The sequence below is a fragment of the Phalacrocorax aristotelis genome, chromosome 3, assembly GCF_949628215.1.
Source record: "Phalacrocorax aristotelis chromosome 3, bGulAri2.1, whole genome shotgun sequence".
Classification (NCBI taxonomy): Eukaryota; Metazoa; Chordata; class Aves; order Suliformes; family Phalacrocoracidae; genus Phalacrocorax; species Phalacrocorax aristotelis.
The window spans coordinates 21,083,630-21,097,804 of record NC_134278.1 but is presented as its reverse complement, the minus strand read 5'-3'; the positions used below and the strand labels follow the sequence as shown (position 1 = coordinate 21,097,804).

The following is a 14,175-nucleotide window of genomic DNA, read 5'->3' as shown; positions in this document are numbered from 1 at the left end:
CAGCAAGATTTATCCCTAACAGACTTTCCACTTTCTCTTCCTTGATCTCTTAAAAGCCTTGAAAAATGTCATCACTGAAGTTCTCTTATTTTTGCCAAGTTTATGAAAAATTTGGCTTGGTATTTCTTTTGTCAAATATTTCTATTCCACTAATTTTAATTAATCTGCTGTATTCTATGTTTATTGTTTTGAATGAACATTTTAATTTCCAAATGAATAAAAGTACTTTGTTTTTATAGAACTGGTTCCTTAAATTCTTTAGTTCCATGCTCTGATGTTTGGGAATCAACAATGTGTTTTACACCTCTGAAAATCAGGGGGATTCAGATATGTATTACAAAGTCTATCCTAAGGTAATTTGTCCAGAGTCACTCAATTAAGCAGTAGCAGGTTTACAGTCATTGTCATGCACACTTTTTTCCCTAAAATTTTCTGTGTATTGTAGATTCAGATTCAGGTCTCTACCTGCAAGGACTTGCATTAAAAAATCGTGTGTCTTGACTTCCAGTTATCTATAAATATATGTAGGAAGATTATTTTTCAGAATAACCACGAAATTCAAAAGGAACAGAGCAATGCTGTGACAAAAAGCTGTATTTCAAATCTTGCTAATCTAATTCAAATAACAAGCATACATGAAAAATATAAGCCATAGTTACTCACCTACGATGAGTAAGAAAACTACCACTGACATGTCCTGAGCCATCACAACCTGGGGTTGGACATGACATTCCTTCCGTCTTCACTGACTTCCAAGAGAACTGTGAGCCATTTAGGTACCCATCCTTTTGCCTTTTGGCAGCTAGAGGACACCCTGACGCGCTGCGATGGGATGCATATTTTCCAGTTATATGACCCTGACCATCACAACCAGGAACTGGACATCTGGATAGCAGATAGATGAGATAAACTTTATTGTCTTGCCATCATATACCTGGTAGCCTCTACAACAAAGTCAAAATAAACCCGACATGAAAAGAAAAGAACAATCATGCACTGTGGTCTTAAAAATAATCAAGATACCCTTTAGTGGGTAAAATTACAAGCAGAACTTTGCTAATATGTAAAAAAAAAAAGTTATTTGATAAACTGTAAGGAGGCTAGCCAGCAGATGAAGTCACAGCTGTTGATATTGTGCAATTGCAACAAAAGGATTGAGAGATATATTTGAATTGCAGGTGTTCATTACAGTAAATATCACACCGGAATTGAAATGTTGGCTACTGAGCTCCGCTCAGCAGGGAAATTGCCCATAAAAACTCTGTAAGCATAAAATCCCACTCAGTATAATCCTTAGTGCATTTTATTTATGTGTATGGAATCTAAAGAAGACTTGTCTGAAGTCGTGAAAATGTTAGGTAGAAACGGTTAAGTACGAAGTGATCATAGCACCTCATCAGAAATGCTGAGCACCTTTAACCACTCTCTGAATAGGAGAGATTATAACAAACTATGCGCTACAGCCTAGAGAGATCAATGAAGGCAGTTCCGTATTCATCTGACGGTTTTCCTTACTTGTGAATTCCCCCATACATTTGCCCTGTATACTTCTAAAAAAACAAATAACCAGGGTTAGAAGGAACAGGTTAGACTCTTCAAAGTGAAACGTTTAAAGAAAATAAAGTTTTTTTCCAGTATGCTGCTACATAACACATGTCAAAAAATGGCCGGTTACTTCACTGTTTGTCCTACACTAAAATATTGCTGCGACTGTCCACTGAGGATCCAGTCCTGAATAGTCTAAGCAGTCACTAAATCCGCTGAGTTCAGCGGCCGCTAGTATCAGAGCCCCTTACAAGAAGAAAGCAAGGCCTACAGGTAGGCACTTTTCCTCTTGCAAACTGCATAAACAGTCAGATTCGTTGCAGCAATCTCATATAAATACTCAATTCTCTGTTCCCATAACTACTTTATTTAACATGTGTGGTTTGCCTATAGTATGCAAACATGTTTAAGGTTTTTTTAGGAGATAAAGATCTATGTAATTTTTTTCAAATTTCATGTGAAAAACATATTTAAAACTGTTTCTAAGTTATAGAATATTGTATCCTTGTCTAGAATAAATCAGCACAGATCCCTGATTTCGCAGTTCAATCATAGAAATCAGTGTAGCTATCTGCTCTTGGATAACTATCACACAATAAATTTATGCCTTAATAAAAAGCTGAAGATAATGTATGACCTTATAAAACACATGAAGGCCCTTTGACAATATTTATTCTCACCTAATTGGCTCTTGATCTTCTTTGTCTTCCTTGCTTTGTGCTATCCTGATTCCACTTTTCTTTGCTCGCGGACAGCCTGAAAGACTGAGTGAAAGAAAAGATTTTAAAATGCAGTTTCTCATTCTTGGGTACAGTTTACAAGGGATATGCTTTCGATCTGAAAAATTGGCAGAATAGATAATGCTGCCTGATTTCCAAAATCAAAGCTCAGGTGGTTTAAATAAGGAGAGCTGCAGTATGCAGCCACAAGGGGGAATCCGCGTATCTTGGTTTGTGATGCAGGGCAGGACTGCAGACACTGTGCAGACCACACACACATGCAGTCCCTGAGGAGCCAGGGAAAGCAGCTCTTAAACTCTCTGCCTAATAATCCCTCCAGCTGACTCAGCAGCAGCAGCGACAGCTTTGAAAGGAATAGAAGCTGATGTTACAGGGAGGAGAGACGTTACATCCTCTGTATGTCTGAGAGGGACGGAAGAATAGGCTCAAAAAACAGGAGTCTTTGGATCTCTTGGTAGGACTCAAGATTTCTCTAGGGAGCACATTAGAAACATTATCAAACCTTCTCAAATGCCATGTAAGAATCCTATAGAAGGGTTGAATAAAACCACGGCAGAGCTTAGAGCTGTATGGTGTCTTCCCGAGGAAGAGTTCAAGTGCTCAGAACTCAGCCAGACAAAAAGATTTGGTAGACACAAAGTTATATGTCAGGCTAAGCAATGTTACATTTAACTAGACACTGAGAATGCTGTTTTTAACTACACAAGATGGAAAAAGATATATCTATTCCAAGATTTTATAAGCTCAGCCTTCCCTCTGCGTATGAAGAATTCATTATAGAAACCATTTAGTAGACTTGACAATGACTTTAATAGATAAAGATTTCTTTAAGTAGTTGCTATCTGAGGACACAAATATGTCCACCCAAAAATCATGGTTTGTCCTCTATTTAAATGTTATTTCCATCTTAACATATCAACATTAAAAAAAAAGTCCATCAGTAGAACACCACCTTCAAAAGTATTGAGATGAGAGACAAAAGGGTGTCGCTAAAAAAACATTTCCTTAGAGCACAAAACAAAATAGAAGATTAAATTTCTGTTTTCAGCATGACAAAAGGTACTTCAGTGTTGTATAGCACGTCCTGTCTTCAGCAAGAAGAGACAGAAAGAGTGGTATCAAAATTTTCACTTATTTTGCTCGTCAAGACCAGTGAGGACTGGGAGGAACAGAGAAAAGGGTGATGCAATCACAGACGGAATTCTGTGTTAGTAAATGAAAAATAGACAAAAATAAAGTTTACACGTTGCAAAGTCATAAATAAGTTAAATGAAGAAAGGGAGGAATGTTAACACAAGATATTGGACATAGTGTATTACCTAGCAACTTTTAGTGAGATGGCATAGCTACATCTATACTGGTAAAGAGAAGGGACCTAGGACTGCTGTTTTGACCCAAGACCAGTAAGCTCACCTCTGTACAGCTAAACTCCCTGTCTCTGTAAGGCAGGACAGCTACACCTACATTGCTTATAGAGAATGATCTGGACCCATGCTATGCCCCAAATCATATCTAGGAATTGCCTGGGAGAGTTTCAGTGGCCCAGGGTCAGTACCATGTCAGGGGACATGCTAACAATTTAATAGTGTAGGCATGTGCACTCTGATGCTTGGACCTGTGCTCTCATCCCATTTCATTTCCTAGTTTATGTACTGACCATTTTTCTTTTTAAAGCAAGCTGCTGTTTATTCCAACTTGCATAGTGCACACCCAAGGACCATAGTTCCCTGTGCACAACCTCAACCTCAGAAAGCCTGTGCCACTGAAAGAGTTTTCTTTGAAAATAATAATATCATAATCTGTAAGAAGACAGGGGCAGGAGGAGCAGAGTCTGAGGGATTTAGAATAAAAGAAAGCAGGCTCTGGGGGAAGGGGGCGGTTTGGGAACAGGTTGGCTTATTGTTCCCCATACAACTTGGACTGCAGAAAGCAAAGGGGAGAGGACAGGAGTTACAGATATCCCTAGCTTATCTGTGAGATTAGTCATACCCACTGTGTGAGAGCAATCTGGTTTTGCATCTGGAAGCTAAATAGTTAATAGAAATGCCTCAGAAAGCAATACTTTTTTTAGTAGGTGTACAGATGGGTACGCTTGTAGATGATGACATTTTCATAACAAAATCTGAATGAAGAATTTCTGCCTTGACTAATGATTTAATGCTTTCTACATATTAAATCAATTTAATTATCACCTACTTATTGATATTTTGGTGCATCATCTTTTTGCAATAGATCTTCTATTCTGGCACTATGATTTATTACAAAATTCTAACACCTTTCAGGTCCCCTAAACAGACATTTTCAACAGACAGCTTCTGAGGTTATGATTAATTCATTTTTCCTCTGACAGCAGATTCACCAAGAAAACATGTGTCAAGGATGAGCCTTTGCTTTAATTTTTTTATCCTATAATAACCAAAAGTTATTACAAAGCAAGCATATTACTTCATATTACTTCATTTTTATATAACTTTAATTCCTTATATATGAAGATAAAAGACAATAAGGGAAATTCAACACTGGTATATGCTGATATAACTTCTTGCATACATTGAATGGATGTGTGGAGCTGCAGAGAGTTATGCCAGAGTTAAATCTGCCTTCGTGTGTGCTTGCTGTTGAGCAGCCATTTTAAATACAGATGATGTCTAGGCATCTTGGCAGCCATTTAGGAGAGAAGTTTGTCATTCCTTTTCTTCTGAAACTGGCAGGGTTGTAAGTGATGGTATCAAATACAGACAAAAATGCTAACTCAGATGCTAGCAGAAGCAAATGCTAATTTTCAGTGTTGGAATTAGAAGGCTTAACTGTGAATGTGCTGTGGGGTCTTTCATACTTAACAGCTCCAGATTTAGGCCACTGGTTTGCTGCCCTTTTAAAGAGTGTTCATTTTGTCAGCCTCACCAACTCAGAAATGGCCTCAACAGATATCATGACCTGAACAGTGTGGGGCTGGCTCCGTGTAAATGTAACAGGTCCCCTGGGGACATCAGTGTTTTTAAGCAAATAAGACATTACTCCTTCAGCATCAGTGTCCCTGTGCCCACAGGCAGCCAAGGACCTGGGGCTGCCGGAGGCCTTTTGGAAGAGAAATGAAGGAGTTACATGGTCAATATAGACATGGTGGCATTTCAAAAGGTTGAGTGTGTCAAATCCCAATGGACTGGAGAAATTGCAGACCACTTAGTTTTGCAGAATTAGTTTTTATAACTTTATGTGTAGTGCATTTGCTGCAGAGTAAAATGAAAGCTTGGTCCAGCATTCATCTGCAAAAATACAAGAACATCAGAATTTACACATGAAAGTAGGTAATCTAGCTGGTAATACAGCTCATGGTCCAGTCCTACAGTGGCCAGGAGACAATGCCCAGGGTTTAAAAAATGACCTGACATGCAGTGATTCTCCCCTGCTAACCTTGCAAGCTCTTAGGTTTCTTGTTAGTGACACTTTGCCTTCTTCATCTCCACTGTCCAGCCTGTTTCTGGTTAAACAGATGACCAGATACATCAACAATATCCTGAAAGAGCGAAGTCGGGGCATAGCTACACCAACCGTAGTGCTGGTAGAGGTGTGAGCTGATAAATACACATATAGCTAAATGTATTTCTAAATTTGACCTTAAATCCCTTTGAGAGTGTGATTTAATCTCCTACATGATGTAAGTTCTTTTAAAATGTTTACATCTTCTCCTTCATAATGTTATTTGTACATTTGATGTTTAACTGTGCATTACAGAAATTGTTATTGTGATCTTTCATTTTTACAGCATGTAAAGGTATGGCACATCCCAAGTCTCTGTGTTATTTATGTTTTGACTTTAAACTGTTTGTTGCTTTTACTGGGAACACACTTAAACTGGGAATTTGTGTATAGACTAGTTATAGCCAATTGTAAAACTACAGGGACTTGGTGAAGCAAACAAATATCCAGACTCAATAGCATTGCTATGCATGGGAGTAAAGAACCTTTACTAGCAAAAGAGATGTGGGCTATACTATTATTCTTTGATTAAAGAGTGGATAGCTATTTACAAAATATGGTGCAGCTCTTCTCTACTGATTTATAGCTCTCATATACCTACAGGTGAATTGCTAATTACACAGCATTCATAACATTACCTCTACAGTGGTACCACCATAATTTATTTTGGGGTTACCAACAATACCCTAATTAGTAACTGCGAAGCTTTCTTTGGCCCTTGGTGAGGATCACAGTTGTAGTTCAGTCAGTTACAGAAACACCTTTCATCCATAAATTTCTCTTTCCATTCTTCTGGCTTGACATAGTTACATACAATGTGTTGCGATTTAAGAACAAGCCAAGCTTTATTCTGAAATGTACTAAAAAGACTGGTGCAGATTAGATGAAAGACGTAGTTTTCCCCCCTGATTAAAGCTGGTAAGGCTTCAGCTGGGAGAAGGGGTAAAGAACTGGGTCTAATTTTGCATTTCAAGAAATACGGAGGGAGTCTGGAAGAGATTGACAGGAACAATTAGGAAATACAATTTGTGGAACAAAAAAATTGCAGTAATAGAATTTGAGTCCAGAAGAAGTAAGACTGTGAGAGGAAGAGTTAAGTCATTCAGAATGTAAAGCAGCAGAAACTTATGAATGTTAAATTGCTTTCCTGGGCTAAGAGAAAAGGTAGAAAAACTGGATTCATTTGTTACAAAGATTTTGCTAGACATTAGCAAAAATCTTCCTACCTCTTCAGGTAGTAAGCCATGCTGAAACTGAGATATGCTATTCATTGGTGATAAATAGAATGAGTTAGACTAACCCATGCCTATGTACAGCACTTGATCCTAGTTCACTACTGAGAGAGGGAGGAGAGGTCTGTTGAGGTCTCTTCTAGTCCTTCAGTTGTTTGATTTAAAGAACGAAACCTTCTCTTTACATACCTTCGGTGTGAAGCATAATTTCCAGTAATATGCCCAGAGCCATCACACCCAGGGGTGGGACACCTAGAATAATAATGGAAGAGATATGGAGCAATGTTACTGACAGGAAAGATATAACGGCCCATTAAAAAATATTCATTGGCTCAGTCCTTGTTTCCACAGGTGCCAGCCCTGGGGACCTCTAGCCATTGCTAAACCTGAGCTTAATTCCACGCCAGGGAGAAACATACTTTCTTCATTCATGAAATGCTTTTGTTTGCTACTTGTCACCTGCCCACTCAAATTCTTTCTGAATATCTCTAGTATCAGCAGATTAGTGGAAGATTTCCAGCAGCAGCCTGACATCCCCGCACCACCAGGAATGAGCAGGGTTGACAGCAAATGGAATATCCCCATGGTGTGTTCTTAAGTAATGGCTAACACTGCAGCAAGCCATTGCTCTAATCCCACTGCACAGTGTCATGAAGTCACACAGGAAGACACCCCTCCACCTCTCTGTGAAGCGAAGGAGGTGCCTAAGGAAAAGGAAATGTGTAGACAGGGCAGTAATGCTGGCCTCTTGCAGAGAAATGATAACCCACCCAAACACCAAGCTACAGCACTGGATAGAGAAGTCACTGATACAGTATTGGTGGAATTTCTAATAGCTGAACAACGTTAGAGTAATCAAAGAAAATAGGTGGTTTTTTCTACATTGCAAAGATTGTTGTGATCATCACAGAATAAGCTAAATTATAATGCTAAGTAAAATCTATAGCTGGTATTTGAACTGCTACCCTAAATCACAGAAAAGACAAAGGAATAATTAATTCACATTAATTTTACTGAACAGACCAACGCTACATGAATTCCAAATTTCAAATTTGTGCATGCACGCAAATTCAGATGTTGCATTCTGAAACATCAGATTTCCATAACACTGAATTCTTTCACTACTTGAATCCAGAGTTCATGCAGACTTTGGCTTTCTCCCTTTAGTTGCATGTGTGCTTTCCTCAAAGTTGGTCCATACTGGTAAACTTTTGTTTCCCAAAGGTTTCTGCAGAGAGTTGAAAGTTTTTTAAAATCAGGAATTAAGCAACCCAGAATTCAGTGCGATGGGGCTTTCACGTTCCATTAAGCTGAATTTTAGCCCTTTAAAGCTAGTAAGCATTACCTACTCCTGAGCAGCTCAGAAGCGCCAAACTTCAAACACGATTAATGCAACCTTGAAAGAGATAAATTAAACTGGAATTTGTTAAATGGAATTCTCATGTGGTCTTCATCTGGACCAGTTGAGTTGTTAATTAGAAAACATTAAAATATGGTAGCACTTCCAGGATGTAAGTTGGTAAAACCTCTGGGGTTCACTACGTCACTGAAGTTTCTCTTCCATATAACAAACAGCCTGTGTGCTTTGGACAAGAAGTCTAAACAACATCCTTAAAGACAATTCTCCTTTTCTCTTGCTTTACGTCTTTGCACAGGACCAAGTATAAGACCATGATCCTGAGTAGAAGGTGGAAGTATTACTGTGACTCTTAATATCTTAAAGACCAATATGCAGGCTGACATCACACATTAATCTTTCTGCTTGTAAAAAGATAAAAAAGCTAATTTTTGCATAGTTTCTTCTGACACAATTAGGTAAAAATATGGCCCTCAGTGAAGCAGTTATATCTCAGTCTGTATGGCCCCTACTATTCATACTTTGCTGTGGCTGCACATGGGTAGCACAAACTTTAGCTATTTCTTTAAGTTAAAAAATAAATGGTTAGGACATCTTACATAAAGGGTCTTACATTTTAAATACTTCATATATAAATATTTAGATGTTCCTACTATTTTTTTTTTGGCAAATATTTTGAGATTTGCAGAGAGACAATCTCTTGCTTTGTGTGTTTTTTTAATGCTAGGTATCTTCAGTGATCTACAATGCTTACTTCCTACTTCCATCAAGACCAGCTGCATCACTAAAGCCTGACTGAAGCCTCTAAAGATGTTGAATCAAAAGATATGAAAATAAGAATTAATTAAATGAATTGACTAAACTTTGGCTGTAAATGTCCATGGCATTTAAATGAATAAAAGAGAACAAGGAGCCATGAGTTTGTTCCTCTGCAGTCTGTCTGAGGTACTACAAGAATTCCTTCCTATTTGAAGCCACCATTTTGCTCTACAGACTTTTCAGTCCTTTTCAGAAGAAGCTATTATCAAAACTCCATAATGGTTTTTCTCATCTTTTCCAAGACTTTTGCTACAGCGACGCATGATCAATAGTGTCTTAACTAACAGGATTTATAAGATGCACCAGTATATCCAATTAATCAGTCTTAAAATTAGACCATTACACCTCAACCATTTGGACAGGCTTACACAGTTTAGAAAGTAGCTTATTTCAGTGTAATTTAAAAAAAAGTGTTAAGCAACTGAGGCTAAAGAAGAAATCATCCTGCTGTAAATTGAACTCAGATCTTCACAAAGGGCTCTATACAGTTCATATCAGTTTAAAGTCATACTTTCGATTAAACCAGAAGAGAGTTTTTATGTAGGCAAGGATTTTATGAAGGCCTTTCAGATTTTGATTTCAGCACTATAATATTTGTTTTCAAGTCTCATAAGCTTATATTGACCTAAATTTAACAGGTGAAATGAGAGTTTAATGCAGTTGATATGAACATTTTAAAAGCCCGGAACATCTCTATTTACTGCTGTTTCCACTGTGAAACATAGGATGCAGATATACAGCAGTCTGTTTCAGCTATAAAGTCATTACAATATTTATTTGCTATCCTAAGCAAATTAGGTAAGGACACAATTACAAGTCCTTGTACCATTGGAATTGTGAGTCTTTATTTTCAGAATGTCTGATTGTATACAGGACTTGTATATAGCCTACTACTACACTATCAACTAGTACCTCTATGTATTTGACTTAACTGATCACATGTGCATGCTACAATGCCAGGAAAGTGTATGAGAGGTCCAGGTAAGAGGCAAGTGATGTGAAACCCTTTGAAAATTAGTATCAGAGTAGGTGGAAAAAGAGATACACAGTTTGCTCACTTAAATGAATGTAATCTGGCAGGTTCAGAAGCTTATTTATAGACTCTACATAATACCTTATTGCAGCAAAGGAAATACTTCAGTTCTGTAAACAGTGAGGTGACAAAAGGAACTGACCCTGTAAAGAGTGAGACTCAGAACATATAACACTAGCACTTTACACAAATTCAGGGCATCCAGCAAAGTAAAAAAGCTTGTCAGTGAAAGGGAATGGAATGCAGTTAGCACTGCCTTGATGTCCCATTCATTTCACAAAACATCCCAGAGAAGCTTTTTTGGGAACATAAGCATAAGCAGAAAGCAGGGCAGGCAGCAGAACAGCAACAGCTGTGGGAGCTGGATTCAGAATTTGGCTTAGATTCAATAGCAGGAATGAAAAAAAAAGGTGAGAGCCAAAAGGAGATAAATATACTTAAGCCCTACTACCTATTTTTCACTGCGGAACGGACGGAAGGTGCGCAGCAAGTAAAAAAGACTTTTGGCATCTTGAAATAACTTCCTGGGCCTAGGGAAAAAATGGCTGCAATGTCCAAATGGACTTGGGGAGGGCTTTTCAAAGTGCCAATAGTTAAAATTAAAAGTCTAGCTGCAAACCCAGCTTGGAAGAAAAACTATCAGCATAGCAGACTACAAATAAAATACACATTTAAATCTGTATTCCCAGGCTTTTATCTAGGTCTACAGGAGCTACTTAAGCTCACATGTCGCTTACATATTTAGATAATATATAACTCAGCTCATGTGAGACCAAATAGGATGTTATCCAAGGTACAAAGACAGAACTGAAGTACTTCTGTCCTCATTATTGTGTATAGCTTTGGTTGACTTACTTTTAAAATTTACTTTAAAACATAAATTATCTCTAAAACATAACAATAAAAACCAAAGATATAGTAACCTGCAATATAATGAAAATACTTTGCCTTCTTTTTTTTTTTTTTTTACTTTTAGAGATTTTACCACAAAATGACAACAGCTGTTCAGAACCAGGATTGCTTTTCCGCAGAGAGGAGGCAGAGCTCATGGAATTTTTTCCAGTGCACACAGCCTGACCACAGCTCAGGGCCTGGGCTCAGGCTCTCCCCCTCTCTCTCAGAAACCCTCAGTTGAGATGCAGCAACACAGTGACTTCTACTTCCATCTCAGTCAGATCTTGTCTTTAATGTTTGACCAGTTTATATGTATAAATCCAAACTGAATACTTGGACCTAGAATTATACAAGCCCAAATTCAGGAAACCACGCAAACAAAAGTCAGGTCATTGCAACACATGGTTGCATTTTTCACTATATAAGGTAATAGTGTTTAATTTAATCATCAGAGACAGTTTTAGTAACTGTAACCAATATAACTACTTCTCTCTGTCTCTTGCCCCTTCAATCACTCTTGGCCCCTTCTATGCCCTGTACCAAGCCCTCTCCCTCTGCACACTTTCATCCTCACTGCCCTTATCACTACAGCCTGGTTTTCACTAAGGAAAGGGCATGCTATTAAGTTAGGCTGTAGTTTTCACATGAATTGGCAGGTTTGTATGTTATCTGTGTACTTTTTTTTAGCTACCGTTCTTGGGGGATTGATAATAGCACTCAGTGGACACTCTAGAAATAAAGAAATAATAACAGCCACTAATAAAGGTGAAGAGTGTTGCCTCTTCTGATTATGGCAAACTGCTTCGACATTTTATTTTTGTGCTGAGGAAGTTTGATCCCATGGAACTAAATTAAGCCATTTATTTCTCTCCACAATGGCCATGCCAAGGGCCATCAGATAGTAATATTTTCTAAGACCCACAAAACTATACTGGGATTCAGTTGCAACTGGTTGCTACAATATACCTTTCATGACCTGTTATTAGTAAGCTGGTGTATCAGCTGTAAAGACTGATGTTACTTTTATTGTTTAGTTTGCAACACTTAGCACCTACAACATTGTGGATCCAGTCTTCCCTTGAGTAAGCAAATGAACACACATATAAATAATATAGTCTGCCAGACAGAGTATGTATCCTATAAATTACTAATTAAATATTTAAAGCAGATGTAGCTAGCAACCCAACGGAAAAATCATATTGAATAAAATGGGGGAGTAAACCAGTAAGTTGTGCAAAAATTCAGAATGGTTCTTCAGAATGTTCCACACCACAAAAGAACTGAGATTTAATAGAAAATTGTATCTTTCCCATAGTTTTATTTTGACCATGCTGTCAGTCTCTGTAGTAGAGGTGTGATTTTCTCTTGAAGGTTCAGAAAGGCTAGAGAAATATAATTTTTTCCTGTGGGATTTTTTCATAGCAGAATATAGAATTTTTTTTATTGTCTGGTGGTTTCCCTGTATTCAAGATTCTGTTTTATTTGACTGAATCACCAGGAATGGAATTCATAGGTTGGGAGGCTGGAAGACAGATGCAATAATACTTTGCATTTCTATCTTTCATCTGAAGACCTGAAAGTATTTTACAAACATTAATGGAAAAAAATCTCTCAATACTGCTTTGAAAAAGGGAAGAATTTGGCAGAGGAAAACTGGGGTATAGAGAGGCTAAATGACTTTATACGGAAGAGGAAAACAGGCTAGAAGTAGACATTCTTATTCACTGCTCTGTTTGCAGCTATAAAGCCATATGTCTTCTGAAACTACATGTAGATTCGTAAAAAAAAAATATTGTGGGGTTTTTTTCTGGTCTGGTAGTCCAGAAACAAAAAGTTACAAAAGTAAACCTGTAAAGATATTGTGTTTGCAGTTCCCTGAATTGAATATGTAAGGAAGAAGAAAAAAAGGTGATTGGGCAAGAAAGGACAAGGAGAAGCTTTGTCAAATTAAGAAATTGAGTTTTCTGTAAGGTATGGTAAGTTTATTGTACGTCTATGCCTCTATGAATTTGAGTGCTTGTCAAAAAAGAACAGGTTTGCAGCTCTTGACAAACAGTGTCCTTTTTAACTATTTAAGAGGCCAAAAGAGAGAACAAGTTTTCCTCCAGTTTTTCCTATGCCACTCACCACTGACGTGGAGGGAGCACTTTGGGACGAGAAGAGGGATCATAAACAGAGCTGTGTGGTCCTCAGTGGAGATTTTTTGGCCATGGGTGTGTCAGTAACAGTCAGGGTTGTGGTTATTGTTATGAAAACACCTATTTAGCAGGAACTGGACAGGAACCAGCAACTCATTTTGCCTTTACCTTTCTAAGCAGTCAGAGCAATGCCTCCCAGCCATTACTGTTCTAGGCAGCTCTGTGAAAGCAATCTGGATGTGTAAACCCTAAATCTTACTTCAGGTGTTTGGTACATTGTCAAGCTCTAATTAAGTATGTGAAGTGGAAATGCTGCTGATCATTTTCCTTGTGAAAACACAGAAGAAGATCAGGTTGGACGGGGCTCTGAGCAACCTGATCTAGTTGAAGATGTCCCTGCTCATTGCAGAGGGTTTGGACTAGACGACTTCTAAAGATCCCTTCCAACCCAAACCATTCTATGATTCTAAGAAAATCTGTTGTCTGTTCTAATGCCAGTAGGAACACAGATGCTTTTCCACTTTTACCCTGTTGTCTTTTATTGTCTATTTTTTACCATGGCATTTGACTTCTGAATTCCTAAAGTGTTGATACTTACTTTTGATGACTAGACAAAACCCCTCTCCTACACAACCTATCTGTGAATTTGTAATGAAAACCTGTTTGTTAGAATGGATTTATTTTCTCTTAATTTCCCTCAGTGAAGCTGTACAGCTACATAGTTCTTCACTGCTTTATTCTTTCCATTTTCTTTCCTGATGCCTCTTTCTCCCTATTTTCTGTCTGCTACCCTTTTCCTTCAGTGGAGCAGGAACCTCCTTTTGCTTTTGCCCCATGGTTTGCTTTCCATCCACGTTCCACTGCATCATTTCTCTTCCACATTCTACTGCTTCCTTTTCCAGATCCTTTTTCTTCCTCATTGTCTCTTCTTGTCACT

The 14,175-nt window shown here is 38.0% G+C and overlaps 1 protein-coding gene across 1 annotated transcript in view; it reads right to left on the bottom strand.

The window, feature by feature from the left end:
• Nucleotides 1-233: 233 nt before the first annotated feature.
• Nucleotides 234-14,175, bottom strand: part of MYT1L (myelin transcription factor 1 like) — a 201,350-nt gene continuing 187,408 nt past the window's right edge. Inside the window, exons 16-19 of the mRNA XM_075089723.1 lie at nt 7,187-7,249; nt 2,226-2,309; nt 664-885; nt 234-306 (exon numbers count right to left, since the gene is read on the bottom strand). Coding sequence (XP_074945824.1) covers nt 234-306; nt 664-885; nt 2,226-2,309; nt 7,187-7,249 — 442 coding nt within the window. The remainder of the gene's footprint in view (nt 307-663; nt 886-2,225; nt 2,310-7,186; nt 7,250-14,175) is intronic.